This window comes from Alternaria burnsii (genome assembly GCF_013036055.1).
Source record: "Alternaria burnsii strain CBS107.38 chromosome Unknown 715, whole genome shotgun sequence".
In the NCBI taxonomy this organism is placed as follows: Eukaryota; Fungi; Ascomycota; class Dothideomycetes; order Pleosporales; family Pleosporaceae; genus Alternaria; species Alternaria burnsii.
The window spans coordinates 453203-478409 of NW_024066116.1; the positions used below are offsets into that span (position 1 = coordinate 453203).

Sequence of the window (25207 nt, forward strand, 5' to 3'; positions counted from 1 at the left end):
AAAGACTCAGCAATCGAAAAAGGAATGCGCCTGACAATAGTGCTGTCTGCCAGTTCCCCCTCCTTCACCTCACTATCAACACAAAAAACTCATGTCTTTCTTTTATCTGTCAAAAACGCAAAAATAGTCTGCATTGCGAGGGAGTTTGGAGTCGTCTATCATCGTTTTTGTTCTCTTCTTCAGACATTGAATGTCGATAATCCTAATGGATAGTTTTGGGCCTAGTTGCTCTATAAAAATACGATTATATGAGTCTATTGTCCTGTGTATGTGCTACTGTAATCGATCCAACTCACTCCAATCACTCCAGCCATCTTTTGACTCCGTCCTCGCTCGCTTACTGAGCTACTTGTCGCTGTCGTCATATGGCCTTCCATTTCTTTGTTCAGAATACGCACTGATAGTTGGACTTCGCTTGGCTAGCGTCCGCCCGCACTATCTTTTGGCAGTGCTTGAATGTGGCATTCCGCTTGGTGGTTACCTATCCGCTTGTAGTGTGCTCATGAATCTTTTATCCACTACATCTGTCAAAGTAGTAGTCATCACCGGTTAGCTTGATGCCGCCTCATCACAAGAACGAGTGAATAGTGTTTACCGACACACCACTTCCCATTCACTATCATTCTCCGCAAACCATGGCGGGCTTGAATTCGAGCTCATGGAGCTGTCTAAATTCATTCAAACACATCTGTCGATACGACATGCCCGGCTCAAGATCTCCCTATCGTGTCCCACTTCGATAAACTGCACGCAGTGCACCGCTAGAATCATTCAAACAGATGACTGTCTTCAAAGTATAAAGTCTATATCATGAGCTCTCTCTTTACTCTTTACTATACTCCAATAATATACATTCAGGCTTTGTGAAGACACCAAGACTCTCCAACTACATCCTTCAAAACTAAACGACATCTTTTCCATAAGTCAAGACTAGCTCTACCCCAACAGCATCCACGGAGTAGCCCCTACATACACCATTCAACAATGTGTAAACAAATCTACCATTGTTGTACCAACAATAACGATCCCACTGCCCGCTGCACAGAAAGAGTGGATCTAGATGATCTAAGAAACCGTGAAACATGCCCCAAAGCGCAGGCTCGGGTTATTAGTGGGAGTGTGCCAGTGGCCGATATGTGGGGGGCATGTGGCGATCCGGATTGGCAACCATATTTGGGGAAACACGGACGTGTCTGTCTAGTATGTGGAAGAAATGCCAAATTGAGAGCGCGATCAGCTGATGTGGTGCTTGTAAAAGCTGGAGCGCAAAAGGGATCTGTCGGAAACTGCCCGTACGAGCCGAAGGGCGATGATGTGATTTCGAGAATGGCACGTGCTTACTACCATACGGGGTGGTACTGGTTTCCTGAAGAGTATGAGACTTGAGTACGTTTGCTTGGGAAGAAAGGGTCATGCTCGGGTGTTTGCGGGTTGATGTTCGTGTTTCCGGTGGGAAGAAATATAGGTCGTATTAAATTGTGTATATGGGTTTTATTATTGAGAATGGAGGCTTGACTGAGGCGAGAAAGGTTATCCTCAGGAGGAGTTCGAAGCTAGGTAGTCGTATTTTGATACATGAGGCGGTAGAAACCAGAAAATGGAAGTCTTTTCCTCCATCTAGCTGGATGTTAGCAGCACCCTGATGTGCACGGTGTCACTTCGACTGAATATCATGTGTCTGACGTTCTACAGCCATAGGATTTGCACTGGGACATCCTATACGCCGTGCTCGTAAAGCATCTCACTGCTACCACCAACACTCCAATAGCTACCATGGTCAACAAAGACAGCGACTAACGTGATCGTTCCATGGATTTTCACTACGACCACATCACTCACACCATATGCGGGTCTGTCGACAGATTTATCAGAGAGAACGTGGTGTGCTAAATCATTGAACGAGCCTCTAGCTATCTGGCACACGCAGAAACGGCACAACCCTGTGAACCTTCCAACTTCCAAAGTCCGCCCTTTCATAATTTCAAGCTGGAAGGTGACAAACCGAAAAGCCTGGCGAAGTTTGCGACACAGTGAGATCCATGACCGATCTCGGCTTTTCGAGATAATCAATCATGAGCTGCGAGCAGTGTTTTGTATGCGTCAACGCTCTCACATGAAGATCGAGGTACTTCTGATCTTCCTGATAGCCGCGATGCAGCCGTCGCCACATGAGCGCGCAGTGCACCATATGCTCCCGGATCTCCGTAAAGTAAGTGTTTGGCGCAACCACGTCGCCCATTTCGTCTTCGGTAAGGAGGCGCTTGGCTTCGCGTGTTTCGTACGCTTGCCATTTGGCGAGACGCTTGAAGTCGTCTAGGTTCTTGTGGTCGATGCATGGGTTTGGCACCCAGATATTAGAGAGAACGTCGTAGGTGCAGTCGTTTGCTCTGGCGGTGGTAGAATTTGTGCCGCAGTCGAGGGTTCTCATGCGTGGTGGTTGTGGGGGGAATGGACGGATGAGGTAGCCGAGGAGGGTTGTGATTGCTATCGCAAGGAGGAAAACGACAGCATGTAAAGTGATACTTCTTCTCCAGTCTCTGCTCTTGGAAGGCAAGAGCTTCAAGCTGTGCGGTTCTAGTAATAGTCTTTCTTCATGCGAACTGTCTTGCGAACTCTCCGTCTGCTTGTCGTCATTGTAGGACTGATTTGGAGACATGTTCTTGGACAGAAATCTACTCGATCATCAGTCTATGGCGGGAGTTCAATCGAAGATGGTATAAATTACCGTCAGACTCTTGCAATCCACCGGCGGATAGTTGTATGTTTTGACACCGCTGAAGTCGCGAGCTTGAGTAAAATTGTCCTTTGACACTAGCATGTGCCCAAAATGATAGATTCAAGAAAAAATGTGAGCTCCAGAATTGCTGCCATGATACAGCCTAGAGTATGGCTTGGATACGCGATAAGCCATCTGGTACATCGCTTCTTCTCATCACGTTGAAGAGTACAGTCAGCATGAGTAAGCTTTTCGGCTGCGGGCCGATGCGCTTTCTACTAAGAACTTGCTGTGTCCAGTATCTGAGTAAAGACTAAATGATGACGATTTAGTACCGATGCATGTCTGAGTAGTGCCTTCGAGATGCGCTTGAATCGTTGTCGCAGCGGCTGTCAGCCCACTGGCGCCATCCACAAGCATCTCGCTCAAGCCACAAAGCTTGCGATCGAGAACCACATTCTGCCGCCCAAACACTGCTGAGCTTCATATGTGACTGTATATAGAATGATTTGTCAGCGCCAAGTGGAGAATGCGATGTCTCTTGTCGTGGCTTCTTCGATGCGACACGTGTACAGCTACTACGCGCGGCGCGTTGTCGACGCGTTCGACCCGCTCCTAGCACGTACATCATCTCACTTGAACACTTGAGCCGCTACGATAACCCCGGCTACCCTATCATGTTGATCGGGGCGCCTTACAGCATGGGTCATCTTGCGCTTTTGCCTCTACAACATGAGATCCACTAGCCATCCTCCTCCTGGCCCATTCATAGTGGCGTTCACAAGAAGCGACTCGCTTCCCGCCGAATCTCTCTCAACCGTGATAATCGCTCCTTCATCCTCTATCCTCTTCATCGATGCAACTTTGGTTTCACTTTGTGCGTTGTCGGTCCAGCAAACACGCATGGCGCCTCGACCTTCATGGAGATGCCCAAAACAATGCAGCCTCGGCTTGACTCTCTGCACCGCGTTTGCAAGCTTCTCGCAACCGCAATGCGTTCCGTCGTGACCAACATCGAGGTCGTATTCTGGATTTACTGGAAAGAGCGGAGGACCATGTGTCATGACAACATCGACCCCAGCGGCTGCCGACTTCGCACCAATATTGAACCTATCCTCCTCTTTGCCGTATGCGAAAGCGTATCCGTTGAACTCGGGTGTGTAGGGGCTCGCATATACACTGAATCGTCGTCCGTCTTGGAGAGTGAATGTGTGTGTACCTTCGTCAAGGTAGTGAATCCCATGAATCTTCTGCTCCTTCATGAATGTGATGCATGCTAGATGATCGGCCATGTCTTCCGGCATGTTCTCACGCACCCAGCTCTCGTCAAGCTCAAGATCGTGGTTCCCAGCGATGACGAGTTTCAGTTCCGCATCGACCGATTTGATATCTTCTACTGCGCGCTTGAAGCTAGGAAGACCGCCGACTTGCGTAAGGTCGCCGCAGTGTAAGAGAACGTCGACTTCTAGCGCCGGGTTGAATGATGAATAAGGCCATGCTCCGTGGGTGTCAGAAATCGTGAGAAAGCGGACCGAAGATACCATACTGGATATCGGGCGGTATAGAGATAGTGATATCGAGTAGATTGACGATGGGGGTCGACCCGTGTGGGTAGTCGTACTTCTGTTCAGGATAGCGCGGTGAGACTGGTGTAGAAAGAATTAATTAAGGCAATAAGTCGCTTTGTACTCACTAATGTCCGTGAGTCACCCGGAGCTGTACGGTTCATCCATGCAATGGTATCCAGAACCATGGTAATATAAGCGAGTTTCGACAAACGATATAACACGCAAACCCCGTATCAGTGATGCACTCTCCTATCATGTATTGGATGTATCAATACAATATAGTTTGTTGCGACACGGAGGATGCGTGCGACATGATATAAGCAGTAGAAAAAACGGTGTACAACGATGTGAAAAGAATCAGCCCGTGAATTTGATGGTAACCTCAGCCACCACCACTATCCCATCATTTGTCCTTCCTCTCTTGCGATAACAGATCCGACTCAATATCTCGAATCTTCTGACCACCGTGATTTGGCTTAAGCCAGGACAACTTTGCATCCACCTTGTCTTCCAACTGGCGAAACCTATTAGCATCGTGCGGTTGGCCAGGTAAGACGTCGCAGCAACTTACAGCAGGGTATTTTCTGCATGTCAACCATACGAGCATTGTGAGACTCAGTGTACCGGACATAAAAACCAGGTACCACCACCATGGTGGGTTGTCTGCGAGAATATTGACATTCATGCCAAACAAGCCCTGGTTGGAATTAGCAACAAAACTCAGCCAAAAACTGTGACTCAGGTATATCACGTACCGAAACAAAGGTGAGAGGAAGAAAAACAAACTACAAAGTTAGATCTGTTTGAAAAGATACCCACCTTGGCTTACCGTAATCCAGCTCAGTCGCTTCATGCTTATACTTAACGAATTCGATTTCTGTGATTCCCTAATAGATGTCAAGTTGAATTCCTGGATGAGAGTCAGCGTCATGGTCTTTCTGTCTTCGTAGTAGATGGATGCAACAACGGCATATCCTGTGACACGTTAAAGTGGAGCTTACCAGTTGGATGAGTGCAGATGAGTCTTCGTCGAACTTATCAAATCGAGACTGGATGGTACTTGAGAATTCTTGAATAGTGTTAGCGACCAGTTTAGAACCTTCGTCTTCGTAGACCTTATTCTGATACCCTTTAAAGAAGTTTTGAAGGGTGTCGACTTGGCCACGATGCCCGCGCCGGAGATGTATCCACGTAGTTGCATCCACCAAGAGTTCATCAATGACACTGCGCGACTTTCCGTTTGCATCGAGCACACGGAGCCGCTTCAATTGTTTGTAGACGTCAGCGTACACAATTATTCTATCTTGCCAGCACGGGGCAATTTCGACTTACAAATTTGAGAAGGTAGATGTCGATCTGATCACAAAACTTCAACCAACCCATTATCAGCTCCTTTATGAGGTCGTCCAGGAATGCCATCCCGCTATTTGGTATCGAAACCTTGCGCAGCGTACTCCAGTGATCGATGCTGACCCAACGGTTGTTACCACCCAGATCTGGACGTATCTCTACATTCCAACTGATCATCAACTCTTTCAGCCTGTATCCGAAGAGGTTGACAGTCCCAGATGGTGCTTGAGAGGGCACACCAGCGAAGATTGAGCACCGCTGTGTGTCGTGATTCGGAGAGATACCGTATGCAGGCAAGATTGGGAAGGCGTAGATCAAGGAGTTGATTTTCCAAATTCCACCATCATAGTCAGGCCAGTAGCTGGAGTTAGGGAAAGTCCTAGTACCCAAGGTTAGTGGCCCTTAGTAGGCCAAAAGCGAGTAGTCAGACAAATACTTACAGTAATCTTCTCTTCAAATACTGCATGGGAAACTCCTTCATCTGAAAACGTTCCATGTTATGGAAACATATCTCTTTTCTTCTGAGCATATCTTCTTCGAGCTGGATTATGAATGGTTCATTACTCTCAGTTCGCTTACCAAACGCCTGTAACCAGTCTTGTGCGGTTACCCGTGATGTATCAGGGGAGTGGTCTAAGAGCAAACCTATAACATCGCCATATCCAAGCCCTATCGCCAGCTCAACAGCTGTGTGACCATTCGCACCTTTCTCGTCGATATCAATGCCGCATTCGAGTGAGAGTCGAACGATATCCATATCTCTTTTGATCACACCGATATGCAAAGCAGAATTTGAGGCCGTATCCCTGATGCTTGGTCCAGCAGCTCGAACGAGAGCACTGGCCAGTGAGATTTGCTTGCCTTCCAGCAACCTTGTGAATGTTGTTCGATCCACAAGACTCAATAACTTCATAGCGTCTAGCCTGTCATACTCGATGGCGCACCAAAGAGGGGTTCGCTCCTTTGTATCCACCTCAGCTAGAGATGGCCTTTCTTCAAGTAAACGAGCTAGAACAGAAGTTGATCCTAGTTGTGCTGCGAGGTGTAAGCCGCTTCCAGGAAGGTCGAACCTTTGACTATAGCCTGACTGCGCTGGCTTTTGGTCTGACACTGACATGACCTGGTTGGCGGAAGCTACCTTATTGTCATCCATAAAGAATGAGCGAATGAGCATGGCTGGTACGTTTTGCAAGTCCTGAAGGTGATGAAACCAGTGCCGTGCCGCGTACTTGTACAACTTATAGTTTTGCAATCTCGACTCGTACTCAGCATCCGTTTTGCAAGGACCCTTACTAAACTCATCCAAGGCAAGATATTCCAAGCAACGCCTCGCAACCATGGTTTTGGCGTCTGGACACCAACCATCCAAGGTACTCAGAAGATACTGTGAAGCCGGTGAGAGTATGGCAAAACGATTGCTGTTTTTGTCTTGGTTGAGGATGTTGAAGTCCTTGCATAGCCCTATAAACTGCTCATAGTCTATTGCCTTATCTGAGTTCAGAATGGATCCATCATGATCTCTTTTGAGTATATATCGCATCTCAACTTCTCGTATGGGCCTCTTCATGAGGAGAAGCCATGCTAAAATGTCTCTGACAAAGTTCTGTTTCGTGTCGCCGAGCTCTTTAACTCTTGCGATGAACCGTTTGTAGAGCTCTTCGAGGAGATCTCCAGTGAATTCCAGTTTGGGTTCTATGTTTGCGCCTCTCATATTCATAAGTCCGTCCATCAGAAGTTTTGCAGCAAGTATCCTAGAAACGTGTTAGACAAGCTCGCAGCTTTTGCATGGTAACTCACAATTCGTGAGCATCTTCAATAACTCTTTTCTTCACACGACGTTCTACGATCGGTCTACGGTGAATGAATTCTGGCAGATCGTTCATCCTTTGCTCGATGTAAATGTCCAAGTCTTTTTCAACATTTGCGCCGCCAATTAGAATTTGCGGATCTTCGTGGAGCCTGCTTCCCTCATCTGGACTGGTTGTGAGGAGAAGTCGCAGATTCTCGTTCCTCAAATCGAGAAGGCAGGAACGCAGTCGGCCACGATTTTTGGTCATTTGATCTAATTCGTCTACCACGACGTAGACGCGATCGAACCTGCCGATTAATTCGGGAAGTATTTGCGACAACATATCTGCCTGGGACGGGTTCGGAGTTCTTTCACTGAGGATGTCCAAGACATCTTCCATGTGCGGTTGGTTGCGACTGCGTAGATACGACGTAGCCAGTTGCTGTCCAAGCTGATACAGTAAGCTTCGTAACAATTGCACCGCGTTACGTTCCTCTTCACCAGTGCCCACGTGCAGAAACGCAACGCCAACCCTACGTCCAAGGTTATCCTGGCGCAGGAGCGTATCCACGACAAGAGACGCGGCTGTAGTTTTTCCAGAACCGGGCCGTCCCACAAGGAGCAGAGTGGGCGGGCCATCCTTACGCCAGTCTTTGAATTGAGGCGTTTCCAGAATCCACTCTAGCGGCCCAGGTAGTCTTCTTGAGCCAGGTCGTGTATGTATCTCGGCACCACTGTTGTCGAGCCACTTCAACAACTTGTTGGCTTTGACTTTAGGCTGATCATGCTCCATCTTGGCCGCTCTGAAGCTCTAGCAACCAGCCACAGTATACACGATCCAAGCTGTTCTGCCGATAGATGGATCATACGCACGCCGTAATGTGATCATATGTCGTCAAAATGACACCACATTCTCAATTCAGGCTGCCAAGGCTGAGGCTGGAAGAATGTGGTGTAGGACAAGTCGAAAGTCAATAAACCACGATAGTGGGGACTAGCAACGTCGATTTAGCAGGCAAATTCGCAGTAGTCGCATGCGTAGCGTCTAGAGAAGGGGAGAGTTGGGAGTGGGTGAATCGCGACGTCGTTAAGATGTCTTAAAAGGTGAGATGATGGCGCAAGGCAGCTGCGACGCCGATCTTGAGTAGCTGCGACCACTTATCTGCAGGTGGCGCCCAACAACACTACAGTGGTCAGCCCCCCGGCGCTTATGAAATTTGGAACGTGACCGGAATCCACGCAACCAGTCGTTCAGAATTCCATTGTAGGCTACAATTGAAGGGCAATACGTGCACTCGAGTTCGTGGCGGCGGAAAAGGCTGTCGGATGGTCTCTATCTCGAATCAGTCAGCGTTGCTGTCCACCACGATACAGAATGTGCCCTTGCATCTGCTGGAGGCCTGATTTTGTTTGGAAACGGCCTTTGGTCTATGCTTTAGTACATCGTTACTATTGCAAATACTCACACAGCGAAGAGTTATCATGATAGCAGATTTAGCATTCTCGGTAAAACTCGCGCGACTCATTTCATCATACGTGACCCTGTTCTTGAAAATCGCACAGCAGAAATCCATCCAGCGCCTTGCCATGCCATACATGCTGAGAAAAGAAAACGCAAATAGCAAGTTAGATCCCAGGAAAGACACACCTCACATTCACAGCCTCCTGCCCCTATCCTCTTCCCCAGGACTCGCTGTCCCACTTCCATTCATCGACCCGTATCCATTGATCTCACTAGCATTCGGCATAAGTGTCTCCCTCGCCTCCTCAGCCTCCTCTTCAATGTTCTCCCGTTGGATCTTATGGCTCTTTCGCCACACAAATGTCACAAGTGCGAGACCGACAAGCAGCGCCAAGCTGAGCAAAATGACGTTGATAGGTACGGGATCGTTCTTGAAGGTCTTGTGCGTAGCAGCGTCAAGGGCAGATTGCGAGAAGTTGAGGACACCGGCAAGGCAGATGATGAGGCCGTAGACTTTGCCGAAGGTGGCGAAGCCGAAGACCTTGGCCGAATAATCGCTGGGAGAGGTGTTAGTAGAAGGTTTATATGCGGTGTAGAGATGACTTACGAGACTGCGGTATAGTATAGAGGTCGGTATAGCACAAAGAGGATGATGTTGGCGTATGCAGCCCATGTCTCCGGAATCACACCCAGTACTCCAATAGTTGTCGCTACAGTGACAAGTAGGGACAGCGTAAAGGTAGTGCTTGTGTTGTCGAGAAGCAGACCAATAAATGGAACTGACAAGACACCGCCCACGGGAAGTGCGACATCAAAGAAGTTGTTGATCTCAACCGCCTTGTTGTAGTCATGGAAAAGATATGTGTACTGCGTCCGGATTGTGGCGACAAAGTAGTTGATGCGCGTCATCTGGAGGACCGTGAACAGTGTGATAAGAATGAACCAAGGAGTGCGGATTTGCTGGCTGGCGGTGCGACCGTGTAGCGCTCCCCAAACACCTGAGATATTCTTTTTCTTGTCTTCCTCTTCAGCCTGCTTCTTGCCGTCTTTGGTGCCAAGCAAAGATGTGATCTCGCTGACAATGCTGTCGCGATGTGCTCGTCGCGCATCCTGTATGCTTCGAACCGTCGCAGCGTCTTCGATCTCGTCGTCTGAGTCGTGGATGACTTGCTCCTCCTCTGCGCTGGTAACGAGTTCACCAACTGTTTTGTAAGACACCGATGGCATGAAGAGGACTTGCACCACAAGGATAAAGGCCGGAACGATAAGATAGATAAGGAAGAACTTCTTGATCGAGAATTTGCCGTCTGTACCTTGGTAGACAAGTCGGTACATCAGAAAGATCGCGCTCGAGGTATCGAAAGCTCCGGTCAAAAGTGCCAAGATCAGTCCAGAGTACTGCGGGAATGTGTTGCTGAGCTGGAACGATGAAATGAAGATGAACGGTCCGCCCAACGCCATGAACAGATATCCAGGGATATAACCATCAAGCGGCAATTCCTTTGCGAACGCGAAAAGCAATGCGCCAATCGTTATAGATATCGCCCCAGTTATACCGCACACGCGTGGTCCGAAGCGATCGAGGATTGTACCGACAGGAAGCGCGACGACGTTCGTAGATACAGCGGCAATGGTGAACATGAGGTTTAGCCGGAGCTCCTGTTCGTAGCAGACGTGTACATCTTGATCCAGTTCTTCCTTTGTGCAGTAGTCTCTGTATACACCCTCCTCAAGTAGTACGGGTTTTATCGCGGCGTAACCGAAGACGACACCGGCGGCGAAGAGGCAGTAGATAACGGCGAGTAAGACCTGGACTACGCAACATTAGCTTCTGTGTGCCCATGCCAGGCCGTGCATGATACATACGCAGTCTCTTCCACTTAGGCACTTCGAATGCGCCTATCGTTGGCTCTTCGCCAGTTTGCTCTGTCCATGTGCCGACTGGGTTGAAGCTCATCTTCCGGTGCCTAGAGTCCGGGCTTGCCTCTCTACTCCACGGCTCATGCTCCTCTATCGACGTCACTCGTTGCGAGAGCGACATGGTGGGCTAAATTCCTCCTATATTACAATAGAAAATATCGATGTATTGCCCTCAGATGAGAACAGAAGTTGTAGTCCAGAAGCTCTCCAGCTGGCGTTTGGGGTTCACCCGGGTATGACGTCGCAATCTTTCTTTTCAGGAACCTCGGCGCAAGCAATTGGCCAACCAAACTACCTCGACAAAAGCACCACGGAACGAAAGTCCGCGATTGAGTATCCCGTGGCGCACAAAAATATGGGAAGCAGGGTCCTATATACCACAAGTACAGCGTCGAATGGCGCAAAGCGGGGACTTGCTGGCCTGCAGCCCGGGTGCATGAAGGCGCTGACAATCCGACGCGCTGGTTCGCGCGTGATCACAAATGCTGGGCTGTAAGGATTCTATTACGCAGTTTTATACCACGTGTGAGCTGTAAATGTGAGAGTAATGCGCCCATACTGACGATCTATATTCAATCGCACGCAGGTTTCTGCATTCCAAAGTTTGCCTTTGTTGTGAAGACAGGATACTGCGAAGCTCGATCGTGAAGCTTGCTGCCAGCTACAACCAATAAACGCGCGAGTCAGCCGCGGACAGGAGCTTTGGTAACCGTGCAGATGAGATGCCATCAAGCATCAAATTTTCTTCCTTTCCACCTCCACATGTTCGCTGAACGCCGATGCACGATGGACGCCTCCTGCGGGCGCTTTCCGATGCAGAAGCATTGAAGTTTGCGAGCACGAGTGCAACTGCAGAGTTTTCTATTGGCTTGCAAGGGGTGGGAATGTATGTCTCCGCCGGAAAAGTCTAGACTTCCGGGGTATACACTTGGCTATCGTCCCTTCGTCCCTTGAAGTTCCAAGGGTTTGGTCTTTGAGGAATACTAGGGCTGACATTCCGGGTTCTGAGGCTGGTATACCCAAGATTGAGATTCCCGGCCCCTCCGGACAGTTTAGGCTGTGGACAAAGACGCCGTCGTTACATACCAACAACATCACTTTCAGATATGCTATCGTTCCATGCGGTCGCAGAAGAAGCCTCGCTGAACGATAAGATCATCGTGGGCCGCGTTGAGTAGCTTATGCTTTCTTTGTACTTCATCTATCCAATGCAAGAAAGCAGGTAGGTGCATTACTTTCGGACGCCACCACAATCGAAGAAAACAGTCAATTTCTTGAAGTACGACCAAACGAGTGGACTAGGCTACAAGACACCTCGCATTTACCATAACATCATGCCCAACCATATCTGTCAACTACCATCTGGCGCCCAATTCCTCGTCATTCATCCAAGTCATGATCCCAAGCAATCTTGTAGGCTGGGCGTGATTGTTCACAGAACCGACGATCTGTAAAAATGGGAGTAGTGCTTTACTCAACGTCGACCGCATCAATCTTCTTCTGAGGCTCACGCTTCTCCACATCAACAGCGTCGATCTTCTTCTGGCGCTTTTCAACATCGACCGCGTCAATCTTCTTCTGAGGCTCACGCTTCTCAACGTCAACTGCGTCGATTTTCTTCTGGCGCTTCTCAACATCTACAGCATCAATCTTCTTTTGACGCTTCTCGACGTCGACAGCATCGATCTTCTTCTGGGGTTCGCGCTTCTCGACGTCGACGGCGTCAATCTTCTTCTGGCGCTTCTCGACATCGACGGCGTCGATCTTCTTCTGAGGCTCGCGTTTCTCGACGTCGACAGCATCGATCTTCTTTTGGCGCTTCTGTGCAAGTGGAGGTACGAAGTCAGCCTATGTTCTGCGCGGGTTTCGTAGTGTTATGGCTCACCTCAACGTCAACGGCATCGATCTTCTTCTGACGCTTCTCGACGTCTACAGCGTCAATCTTCTTTTGGCGTTTCTCAACGTCAACTGCATCAATCTTCTTCTGGCGTTTCTCAACGTCAACGGCATCGATCTTCTTCTGCCTCTTCTCGACATCCACAGCGTCGATCTTCTTTTGGGGCATTCGCTTGGCGAGCCCAACTGGAACGATAAGGTTGTTTAGAAAACTTTTAACACTACCAAGGTCGTGTGGCTTGCTTACTGGGTTCGACAAGGCCGAGACCATTGGCGTCTGCAACAGGTAGTGCAGAGACGAGAGTGGTCATGCCCATCAGGACGGAGAGGATGGTAGTCGACTTCATATTGATGGATGAGAAGGACAGACGATGCTAGAAAGATCGTGTTGGACTATGAATTGATGGTTCGTTTCGTTGTGATGGTGTTCAGCCTGTGGTAGGATGTTCTTCTTATGTACGACGAGGCTGTCCAGCCAGTCTGCACCACCAAGGACCTAGGTGTCGATTCGGCGATGTTCGAACCCAACTCTCCCGAACCTTACTCACTGGTACTCTCATTGAGTCTTACTCAGTGCAAATCCGGCTTACCTTTACTCCACTGAACATTCGCAAGACTCAGTGATGGTTTCGGGTAATTTCTACATGCTGAAGTTAGGGTAAGCGATTACCTTACAGGTTCCTCATTCTTACCATGGCACAAGGCGTAACTGATTGCTTACACGAATTGATGATGACTGTTCACAGACAGCTAATCATTGGGCCTTACTCAGCACGGACCAATCACTTTTACTCCGTTACTACAGCCTTGTGGGGGCTGCGTAAGCATCGACACTGGTCAGTAGTCACAACGAATGACGACGTACCTCGCTGCTCTGGATGGAACATTTGTTCACAAGTCTATCACATATGGTTCGAGTTAGCGACGAACAAATTGAACGTCAAGAACACGAGCACTGGTGTGATCCCTTCTATAGGCCAAGATGAACACATTCAGTATTGAGAGCGTGCATATAGTGGTGTGCTGAGTTTAGTTCCAGTGCATGTTCACAGTACTGTGCACGTGGACACCATGATCTTGCTAGCCCATTCGTCAAGCAAGGATCAGAACACAGGGATTTCGCTTTGGTCGAAGACGTGCATGTATCCCCGAGAGCAAGGCAATGTTTTAGATAGTCATGCTTGGTAGAAATCAACAAGTTGCCTGAACTTGGTTTAGACTTCATTCTCTGAAGATTACGGTGACGATAGCTACGTCAGACTGTATGCTTGTGGACACGTGCTTGATTACAAGCTATCTCGGCATTGAAGCCTTGCTGAGATTTTCCGCACTCGGACATTGAGTACTGAATTCTAGGAGGTAACGCTAGCCTTGCTAGATCCCTCGTCGAATGAGTCAGGATCCCTCAGTTTCTCTTCCTCATCACCAATCACAAACGGATCGAATTCCTCACCTTCCACATGCCCATAGCCCTTTTTGATGTTGGTGCGCTTCGCAAACATCATCATACTTATTGCCAGCATCTCAATAAATACCACCATCGCCCAGAGCCATCGTAACTTGATGCTCTTCCTCCCATGTAAAAGCCCAAGAAAGACATTGAGGTTTAAAGCCAGAAAGAGGATGCGGCCAAGATAAACATGAACCAGGGAAGATCTAGTCCGCTCTCCGTACTTTATGTAGTTTATATGGTGTTTGTAACCGAATGTGATCTGAACTGGCACTGCGACAGCGATCGCAAGACCAATCATCTTGTGTATCGACGTGAAACTACCAATCTTCTAGATGTTAGCTATACATGAATGCTGTCGATACCGTTGACCACATACCTGGAACAGATGTGTGCTTTTCATTACACCGATGAAACAGCCAACTAATAGGCCAGAGGCAGAGAGTGCTTGCACGATCCAATGACCACGAAATGACCACTCAAGTCCGCTGCGAATCAAGAAAATTCCAATACAATTGAGAACGACAGCAAAAGATAGTATCGCTCCATGCGCGTCCCACATGTTGAAAGGGGAGCGGATCGCTGGATTTCGAAGCTCGGAAGAGCCCAGATCATGAGTCGAAGAACGATCTCCAGTGATTATTGGATATTCCTCGGCCTGGTTCGTGGATATCGCCTGCGCCATATCGAGGAACTTGAGACCTTCATCACAGTCAGATAGTGCATTTTCAGGATCAAAAGACCCATAGCTTACCATAATCTGTATGCATATCCATCCTCAAGCTTGGGTCGTTGGTTCTGGTCTTTTGTATAGAGCTGCTCGCAAATAACCATGGTTGTTGTTCGCTGGTAGCGTTCAGTGGACCTAAACCAACCGTCTCGCACGAGTAACAAGTGGCCTGCAAGACATGGAAACCATTCTCGTCAACTTCCGTCCTATGCACGTGAACCTGTCTCTGGTTCTTGAGCGGATGTGGTGCGTCGTGTCCAACTGTCGAGCGCAATGACAAGACAGTATCTCCGCAATCTCAGTAAGTCCTTATAAGGGTGTCAGATAACGAGGCAACTCACCACCTTCTTGTTCTCCTGGCCATAGCACAAACATCAAAGCTCGATCCATGATCTCTCCAACTCCAAAGGCTGCCCATCCGCGACGTTGATAGAACTTGACGGAAAAGGTCATGAGCAAATCATGTCCTCTTGCATGCTGCGATTTGACAGTCTTTATTGCCATGCATGCATCCGAATGCAGCCCTGGATCGATGTGGCATATTTGCACTGACTCTGATGCTCGGCAAACATTGATTACAGCGAAGAGCGATGTGATTAACAAGTTGAGCCGCTTCATAGTTGCTGAAAGTTCTTGCTTCAAAAAGGAGGTTCAAAATCGCGTTTTTCTTTTCGATGTAATGCGGAGTGAAGATGGTGTGTTCCCTCATCTGATCAAGAAAGCTAGCTTGAAAGGGTCAATTGTGGGGCTGTAGTCAGCGTCTCACAAAACAACTACGGCTGACTATGGCAAGACAATGGGCGCACGCACTCGATGACGACCGAGGATTTTAGTTCGCACAGAAGCGATAGAACGATGTTCCTAGGAAATGAGCCTCTAGACACTTGCATACATCCGCTCGACCTTTGAGTATTCCGATCCCTTTTTGCGATAGCTCTTCCTTTTTCGCCCAAAGTCATACCATTCTCAACGCGCCAAAGCGCAAGCGAAATGTCTCCAGTTCACTCGAACTTTGTCGACAGTCCTATCGGCGTGGTAAAAACCATGATTCACTCGATTTCCAGACGCCCTGCAACGTACCCGGGTTTTGCATCTTCCTCTACTTCAGACCAAAGCGAAGACACACCGATCCGACCCAACAAACACGAACTGGGTGCAAGACCTGGTGAAAGACGATCGCCATATGCAATATTACCCTACATTGTCAACATTCTGTTGGCAGTAGGACTGACAGTTCTTGTCGGATTTGTCTTCCGTCCCTTTCCACCGCATGGTCCTAAGATGAAGACATTGAGCTGCGGATCTAACCCAGCCGAGGCGCGCAAGAACGGCTGCACATACGATGTGCTAGGGAATATTTGGGTCCCTACTCCCTGTTTAGACACGGAAAATCTCGCTGAGTTCAAGCGCATGGCTCCCTGGCTGGCATATGACTCTGCCAACGCTACTCTTCAGCTCACAGAGGAGGAGATGTCGGAATACCTCATACCAGATGGGTACTGGACACCAGTACGGGAGCACATGATTCATTGTGCTCTGATGTGGAGAAGATTGCATGACGGGTTTGAAAAGAACGGAAGGTTGTTGGATAAGCATGTTATCCAAATGCACCATACTGAGCATTGCAGCCAAACTTTGATGGAGCATCTTGATATGCCTACTTCCTTCCTCGACGAGATACGCACTCGAACAGAGGCCGGATATTCCAGTTGTCAGGTCCCTGCTTAACTTGTTCGACGCACTTGTATTTAGTTATCATCCTAGGCAGCAAAGGCATTTTAAAACGTAGCTAGCCGGTTTGCACGAATTCAAAATGATCTTTGTGAAGCAACGAGATGAGTAAAGGTGAGATTTCCAATGAACAGTGTTGTGCACTGTGCGTGGACATCCGCAGATCGGGAAAGTTGGCTGGCTTCGATCACAAAGCGCGGTCTCGATACAGTGCGCGGCGGGTCAAGTCAAGATCGGAGATACCTCTCAGAAGCATAGCGGAGAGTACGCGCACCAGGTTCGGGTATGTGTCGAGGAGTGGTCAAGTTACGGATGGTTGTTAGTTTGGTCGTTGTGTCGTAGCTGGGTTGGTGAGCGCTGAGCTCGGGGTGGACTCTATTTTCTCCGGCGCGTCCCTGGGGTCGCTGTTCAGCGCAACGCTGCGCCCAACGCTTGCCAGCCCGCCTATTTTGCCATCACTCAGCCACGAAGTCATCTCAATCAAAGTAGGCACTTCTAGTCCAAGAAGATCCACTCATGATTCGCGCAATGTCAAAGATAGTAAACAACGCTGTGCATTTGGTTCATGGAACGCTGGGTCAGCGCCACTGCAGATTGAAAGCCGCCTACCTAGGTAGAGAGACAGGCCACACTGTCAACTGATGGTGATGACAACATCATCAGCAATGAGAGTAAAGACACTAGATCTGATGCGAATAGCTGAGTTTCATGTCTTACACCTATGATTACTATACCCTTGTAGTAAGCTTTTCTTCCCCTGGAGCTTCGTCACTGGCTGCGATGGGTGGAGACCGTGCAGTAACTTCACGTGGAGTGCTGGTATGCTCGTTCCAGCATTACAGCCCGAATCATCTTATCTGAGGATCAAGACCTCACCCGACACTCTTTGATCATCAAATTACATGGAGAAGCTACAGATAGCTGAAGGCGTGGCCTCACAATCATTGGAAGAGGAGGGACATCCATGTTTACCTCTCACGGCTTCTGAGGGCGGCTTTACGCCCTCGAGCGCCTGTATGATGGGTGCCAGAACCCTCGCGGAACAATCAAAACAGGGTTCTCGACAACTGTCCACTGCATCACTCGTAGCCATGGCATGTGGACTTGGAGGGTACGTCACATATCGAGGTGATAATGACATTCTTCCAATTAACTTCAAGCTGCAGCTTACAGATTCTTTGGTCCACAATCTTCTCCCACGGCTCATCCTACCTTTTTTCTCTCGGTATATCCACAACCCAGTCATCGCTCATATGGGCAGTTGCACCACTCTGTGGGTCAACCATTCAACCTATCATGGGTGTCGTCAGCGATCGATCACGTATTGTATGGGGCCGACGAAGACCGTTTATCCTCGGCGGAGTGCTATCTACCATCTTTGCCGCCACAACATTAGCCTGGTCTGAGCCGATTTCGGTAGCGGTCTGCACGCTCTTGGGCATTAGTAATGTCGACGGATGGTGGGGAACTGTTACACGGACTGTTGCTATTCTAGCGATTATCATCCTCAACATCTCGATCCAGCCGCTCCAACTTGGCCTTCGCTCGTTGCATGTCGACATTTGTCCGCGAGAACAACAAGCCATAGCAAGCGCATGGGCAGGCCGTTTTGCTGGTATGGGAAACATTATCGGCTATGTTCTTGGGTCCCTACCACTGCCTTGGATCTCTAGTGATTATGATGCCATGAGGTTCCGATATATGGTTTATTGGACTACCTTCGCACTCATCGCCTCGTCACTTGTCACTTGCTACTATACCGAGGAGGAAGATCCGTCAATGTCAACGTACGACCCGGGTCTTGAGCGCCCAGTCTATCGAGTTTTCCGAAACCTCCTCGATGGCTTCTCGCAAGCCCCCAATAGGGTACGACATGTCTACCTCGTCCAATTCTTTTCTTGGCTCGGATGGTTTGGGTTTCTATTTTACAGTACAAGCTTCATCGGACAGCTTTACGTCGACGAGCAAGCAAGAGACAATGTCACGATAAGCTCATCAATCAAGGACCACGGGATGAGGTTAGGAGCTAGGGCGAATTTGCTCTTCGCCACTGTAGCTCTAGCAACGAACATCGCGCTGCCGAGACTCTCAGTGATGTTGAGATCGATGCTTGCAAAGGCGAAAATTTACAGCAAAGGCGCTCGAAGCTCCTCTATACTGACTATCATTTGGAGCTCTAGTCAGGCGCTTTATGCGACGAGCGTTCTCTCCACGATATTGGTATCATCAAGTGCGACAGCAACGTTCATGATCGCTATTGCCGGTATCTCATGGGGTGTGACCCAGTGGGTACCATTCGCCATAATTGGTGAGGAGACAGCAAAGTTTTCCACCGACGAAGAGTCTGCTGAAAGAGAGGATGAACATGTATGGAGCGTGGTACAGGGCGGCACAATCGTTGGTTTGCACAACACTGCCATATCCTTACCGCAGATCATCGCGGCCCTCATCAGTAGTGCAATTTTCTGGGTTGCGCAAAACCTAAATCAAAAGCATGCTATAGTATGGGTAATAGGTTGGACTGGGGTTCCTGGAGCAGTAGCTGCTTGGCTTGCTTTCATAATGTAGGCAAGTCAGCAAGCCACAACCGAGTTCAACGCAGAAGATTCGTCACGAGCACATCCTCCATCGCAACACTATGATGTCGATTTTCGTTACGACTTAAATTCCATATCTGCTCCAGCTCTGATTAGCATGTCAACGATTTCAACGTAGTCATGCTCTATCGCTACATGTAACGGCGTCTCTCCTGCCACATTGATGGCATTGACATTCACGCAATGCGACAACCCGAATGATATCAAGGACGCATGTCCGGTCTGCGCAGCGAGATGCAGGATGTTGTTCCCGTAATCATCTATGATGTAGACGTCTGCTCCATTCTCAACAAGAAGCTCCGCAATACTATCACGGCCTTTTATCACAGCTTTCTGCAAAGCATTGAGGCTTGGAGGTAAGGTAGAATTCGATGAGGAAGTAGACGCCGATGACGGGACCGTGGTTCGACCCTATTCAGGCCGTGTCAGCATTCCAATATGAGTGAATATGAAGTAAGAGTGGCTGCAGCAGACATACAAACAAAATGAGATCGTTCTCCAGACTCGTAAGGGGAGTTGTCAAATCAAACACGTTGGTCATTTCGTTCTTCTGTTGCGAGGCAATGTTGCTGTTTTCTTGATTGGATATTGACGAAATGTTCCCTGCTTCTCCTGTACTGCCGAACAGGAAAGCTTGGACAGAAGAGTCGTTCGGTGATACCGCTGCTGGGAGTCCATTGCCCGTCTCCAGATTAGGCAATAGTGCATCTGGGGCCGTGGGGTTGATAGAATCTCGACGTGTATGCTTCGATTTTGTTGATTCTTTCGGTGGCGTTCGACAAGACTGCTGATTTTCTTTAGGTGTCGTTGGTGGGCTATCTGATGTGCTGCGATTGAACACCTCCAGTTGCTGTAGTCGACGCTTGATGTTACGGCCTATGAAATTAGTCATGAATGGGGTCTAATTGGGGTGGATACCCTACGATAGTTGCGCTGCGCGATTCGATTTTGCACTCTTCTTCGCTCATTAGCATCGGTCAAAGATTTCCAGTCCTCGTCTTCCTCTTGTCGTGACATGATTCCTTGACTTTTCTTTGGTGACATTGAGTTTTGGTAACGTTTGCTGCTCATGCTACTGAGACAGTAGCTAGTTAAACCGAGGCGCTTCACATCCCGATGTCAGCTTTGTGATTCGGATTCAGCAGGTACGTCCGCCGTGGACACGGCCGGATGCTCTTTGGGCGATCCGATCCGCATCGTTGTTCGATCGGCATCATCTTTCTGATGGTAGAGACACAATAACCTTACCAAACATGTGATTGAGAGTTCGTGCTAACCTTCATGGAGAGTCTTTCGGTTTCGCGTAACTCAAGGTGGGGACTTCCTAGGTATACGTAGCAGTCGTAGTGCGGCGTAACTACTCGGACCGACGCATGGCGAACTCGTACCCGGAACTTTAACAACGCAATCAACACACCTGGTCCATGTCAGATAGCCTGACGTGCACTACCAGGTCACATCGCGTATATACCCACGTTGATAGTAAAACGCATTAGTGTATTAGCTTGTGAATCTAGGAAGGTCGCTGAGTAAGATGCGTCAGCCTCGGATTTTCCCCGCAAAATCACTACCAAGGTTACGCCCGACAGGCGATAGAGACGTAGACTCCCATCATAAGTACCAATTATCTGACAGAGGAAACCATAGTTGGAATCGTAGTCCAACTCATCGCTACCACTGGAGAAATCGGATAGATATCACGATGCCGGCGTTTTCACTTCGACCAAATTCACCGAAACCTGACTTTGACAACTATCGTCAAAAGCCACTTCCAGAAGACTTAGAAGAGCAAGACACGTTACTCCAAAAGAAGATTTCAGGATCGCTTTGGTCAAAGCCCCATCGAGGCATTGCGTACGCGAATCTAGTGGCTGTGGCCCTCTTCCTTTTCACAATTGTTGTCGGATCGCTCGCATGGCTAGGCGTATCTGCGACACAGCAAACCGACAAAGCACCGAAACTATCAAAGGCATACACCGATTGCGGTAGCAACTACTCAACAGCAATCGCGGCCGGGTGTATATACGATATCGTTGCTCCCCAATGGACACCACCAGAGTGCTACAATGCAGCCCTATCTGAAGAATACGCTGCGAAGATCCCAAAACCGATGTTTTTCCGTTGGGAAAATCTCACAGAGCCGATACCAGAAGACCCCGTGGAGATCTCAAAGCATGATACAGTCTGGACATTCGACAAATATCATACGATACATTGTGTATACATCCTTGAGCTTGCAGCATTAGCTGCGTCGATGGCTTCTTCTGGCAGCCAGGATGTTTTCTTGAATCACGTTGCAGCGAACTCCAAACATACGAGGCATTGTACCGAACTGTTATCAGGGAATATCAGCTTTCCGGGCGAGACGGAGATTCATCGTCCTGGATCCGCGCTTCGCTGCAAGGGATTGAGGTCTTAGAACAATGAATCTATACGCAATGCGAGTCTACCTTATGCAAGACCTCTATCTTAGTGTCCAATACTGTGAAACACCAATGTACTGTGAATGCACTGGGTCTGAGTTCTGTGGAGGCTTCTGGACACTTTGCTGCGCCTAGACTGACATTGAACATTAAACGGAGGCTCTCATGATCTTGCTGACGCATACATAGATTGGTCGCCGCGATGTTTTCCCGGTGGTAGATGCCCATGAGAAGTACACGTGTGTGATATGCGTACAACCGATGATTATCGCCATAGAGAATGAGGCCTCCGTCAGATCCGAAAAAACATGCATCATTCTCGCAACATGCGTATCTACGTAGGTAAGTAATGTGCCATCTCAACCGGACATCAAGAGTCACTACACGCAGCGCAGAGTACCCATGCATGCAGATGACCATTTTCGCCCCATTGTCCCCGCATGTAATCAATCTTCGCGCTCGATTTCGGGGCTGTCAACACCGAGATCTTGAAGAACTTGTTCTCTCTACGTGACGGAAGTCCCGACGATTACCCGTGTCAACTACGTAGATATGCCAGTCACGTTTTCCCAATACGCGATGACAAAGCTTTGGATCGAGAACTATAGCAAGCATGCCTATCCAAGTAGAAACGTGCCGGTCGGACCGATGCTGGAAACCGCCGACGCACATCCGCATGCAAGTGTTTGCCAAGATCGCACCGGTGAACATAAGCCCGCTGGGCAGTCTTGACATGCGTCTGCAAGACATCACTATGCCGAAAATGCACAGAACCAGATGAACATCACGTCGTCAATCGGTGCCATGATCACTGACGCGACTCGGGGCCACGTAGCTCTCCACAACCCCGCCCCCAGATTCCGCATTCTCGTTCTTCGAATCGATAATTCGAGATGCTGTCGCCAACCGACCGCTGAGAACTCAAAGAAAAACAACACATAAATCTCTAGGATGAGAAAGGTAAGACGCTAATGGAGATATCCGTAATGCAGGCAAAGCAGTTTCAAACAAGGACCGTTCCATGCTCACTACTATGCAGTAAGACGCTGAATTCTTGCAGCTGCGGATCTGCGCTTCGGGCCGAGGCGCTAAGCACCTGCCCGTTGCTATGATCCATGCTGCACTGGCCGTACGATGTGAGGCCACAAACTAAATCTAGCCAAATCTCACTCCACACCGCTTACGTCTGTATGAGTCTCTACTCAGCAACTGCTTACTACATGTTAGTCATCGGGGTATTTCAGCCGGCTTAACGTTCCGCTCCCGCAGTGGATGATGCATGTTGCGACGTTATCATGTGAGCAGCTTTCGGATTTGCTCAGGACCGTAGCATCCGAGACTGGCGTTGAACTTCATCATTGAACGTTCCAAGAAAACGTTGTCTGTCTCAACATACCAGGCGACTTTCACAGCCATACGCCGTCTAGTTCGCCGGCACAGTTCATCCTCTCTAACCGGTACAGTCCGGCCAAAACCAAAGGCCAATTGTCGGAAATCGATCGAATCAAGAAGGCAATCGAGACGATGGGGGCCTTCTTGACGAAGCCTTCACGGCACGACAGTGGAAAAGAATATATTCCCATACCAAACCCTGAGTCTTGCACCCCAGAGAACCATCACAGCAGAGAGAGACGCGGGCGTCTACCGAAAGGTGTCGTTATGGTCTCTGTCGCCGCTGTTCTGGTGTTGTTGATCCCAGTCACCTATTTCCTCTTCGTCGCAAGTACATGGAGTGGCGCATTCAACCACACCAGCCTACCCATCCAGCATGACGACAAAGGCACATTCATAGCCTGCCCAGAAGACCCTTCATCGGCGCGGAAGTTGGGCTGTTATTTCGACCTTCTTGCCAACGGTTGGATTCCAGACCCTTGCTTCGATGCGACTATGCACCACGACTTCGTGGATGGCAAGGACTACGGTTTCTTCGAGGATCGAAATGGCGAGCACCGAGTACATCAAAACACTGTTATGGAAGGAGATAACAGCAGGTATCCGGACGGGCTCTGGGTGACGTTTGAAGAACATCACACTCATTGCCGTTATCTGGTTAATGGATCGATCAGAGCCGTCTCACGACCTCATGGAGCTTTCCTCGACGTGTATCTGGATAGGGATCATATGATGCACTGCTATGGTGTTCTTGGAGAACATCGGGACTCTGACCATATTGAGACATATGTCAAGGCTTTCTTCGAATCGCGTAAATGTTACGTTCGTGATTGAGCCTCATCAGGCTCCCGAACTGTTCGCTGTTTGTGGAGTAGCAATCTTCAGCTTAGGAACAATCGCAAGACACAGTGTTAAAACTTCAAAACAAATGTTGTCGCAACCTGGATAATAGAGGTGTTTCGTTGTTATGCCATCATGATAGTCTGGCACAGTGCACCGGGAGTAGTGACGAAATGATGTTGGACGATGTGCTGAATAGGCGGGCGGAGGAGGCGGGGTTGTCCAAGCGGGCGCCGGGCAAATTCAGCGCCAGATCGCTCCAAGACTGGCACGCCAGCCTCACCACTATTCCATCACCACGTCCCCATTATAGACGACTTCATGGATGGTCTACACGATATCCGACTTTCCACGAGTTCTCTATAGACGAGGTAGTGCATACATATAGCCCTATGAGGCTGCGCTCATAGCGGGCCGTAACGGCGGCATGCTCAGTCACTATACAGACAAGCAAACAAAACAACTGTATCGAAAATTACTGTCGTTAGTCATTGGACGTGAGTCTCAGCCACAGTTCCACTCTAACGCGGATCTTGCTACTTTGGAATTGACAGCTGCTATGTTGCATACAGCCACCTTTCGATGAATGGCCAATGTCGCCTAGGGTCAGCGTCACGCCTGGTAGAACCACATGACTTTAGCTTGGTCCAATCGTGTCCAAAACTTGTCGAGAGAATTGCAGCAGGCTACGTTGCAAGCTGTCTATATAAACACTGTAGCCTTGCTGCAAAGCATGCAGCCTTTCCATCGTGTCTCACACTCAACTCTCCCATGTAATCTTTTACTCTGTTTTCGGCAAGATAATGTCTTTCATTTCGCATGCGCTTAATACTCATCAGCAAGAGCAAGGACCTTTAGAAGTTACCAACATTTTTCAAATTGTGGGATGGCGTTTAATGCTCGTCCGCCGTGTATTTAATCAATTGCAGTTCGTCGGGTTAAGGCTTCTTTGTTATGTATTATGGCTCAAAATTAGAGCCTGTGCAATTATCATCTCCCATTTCGGAATTGGCCGCCGAGATCTTGCTAGCACATTTGATATTCGAGATCATATATTGGTATGTGCACCGAAACCTCCTTGCGTAGATTAGAGAGTCTCACTACATTCCAAGTCAATCGTTTTGGCTAGAGTACGGTCCCAGAGAACGCCTGAATGGCAAACCTTCTGGCGCATGTACTATCTCTGTGCAAGGAACGAAATGGACTTCATAATGGATTATACCATGGCTTGGAGAGCCCAGCCAGGATTTGATTTAGAAGTTATCATCTTTTTTGGACAACGGCCGTCGTTTCTCAGTCCCTTGTTCACGGAGAGCGGACGACAAAGGCCTTCTTACACATCT

At 48.8% G+C, this 25207-nt stretch overlaps 6 protein-coding genes across 6 annotated transcripts; 1 reads left to right on the top strand and 5 right to left on the bottom strand.

Moving 5' to 3' along the window:
* Positions 1-1536: 1536 nt before the first annotated feature.
* GT037_007297 (ser thr protein phosphatase family protein) lies at positions 1537-8216 on the bottom strand (the record flags this gene model as incomplete). Its single annotated transcript, XM_038932344.1, has 11 exons — positions 1537-1617; positions 2114-2672; positions 3446-4214; positions 4747-4798; positions 4856-4981; positions 5040-5069; positions 5114-5194; positions 5286-5546; positions 5617-6013; positions 6075-7385; positions 7432-8216. 11 exons carry the CDS (start codon positions 8214-8216, stop codon positions 1537-1539), a joined length of 4452 nt encoding a protein of 1483 aa, XP_038784832.1.
* An 862-nt stretch (positions 8217-9078) lies between these two features.
* GT037_007298 (mfs general substrate transporter) lies at positions 9079-10926 on the bottom strand (the record flags this gene model as incomplete). The annotated part of the gene is made up of 3 exons (XM_038932345.1): positions 9079-9442; positions 9493-10699; positions 10752-10926. 3 exons carry the CDS (start codon positions 10924-10926, stop codon positions 9079-9081), a joined length of 1746 nt encoding a protein of 581 aa, XP_038784833.1.
* A 1349-nt stretch (positions 10927-12275) lies between these two features.
* Positions 12276-13048, bottom strand: GT037_007299 (uncharacterized protein; the record flags this gene model as incomplete). The annotated part of the gene is made up of 3 exons (XM_038932346.1): positions 12276-12626; positions 12691-12887; positions 12949-13048. The coding sequence occupies 3 exons, from the start codon at positions 13046-13048 to the stop codon at positions 12276-12278; spliced, it is 648 nt and encodes a 215-aa protein (XP_038784834.1).
* A 1005-nt stretch (positions 13049-14053) lies between these two features.
* GT037_007300 (uncharacterized protein) lies at positions 14054-15499 on the bottom strand (the record flags this gene model as incomplete). Its single annotated transcript, XM_038932347.1, has 4 exons — positions 14054-14479; positions 14531-14853; positions 14906-15142; positions 15223-15499. 4 exons carry the CDS (start codon positions 15497-15499, stop codon positions 14054-14056), a joined length of 1263 nt encoding a protein of 420 aa, XP_038784835.1.
* Positions 15500-15871: 372 nt separating this feature from the next.
* Positions 15872-23858, top strand: GT037_007301 (uncharacterized protein; the record flags this gene model as incomplete). The annotated part of the gene is made up of 6 exons (XM_038932348.1): positions 15872-16412; positions 17874-18478; positions 20301-20354; positions 20975-21391; positions 21822-21871; positions 23096-23858. 6 exons carry the CDS (start codon positions 15872-15874, stop codon positions 23856-23858), a joined length of 2430 nt encoding a protein of 809 aa, XP_038784836.1.
* Positions 19267-20226, bottom strand: GT037_007302 (uncharacterized protein; the record flags this gene model as incomplete). Its single annotated transcript, XM_038932349.1, has 3 exons — positions 19267-19620; positions 19688-20085; positions 20133-20226. The coding sequence occupies 3 exons, from the start codon at positions 20224-20226 to the stop codon at positions 19267-19269; spliced, it is 846 nt and encodes a 281-aa protein (XP_038784837.1).
* Positions 23859-25207: the final 1349 nt, after the last annotated feature.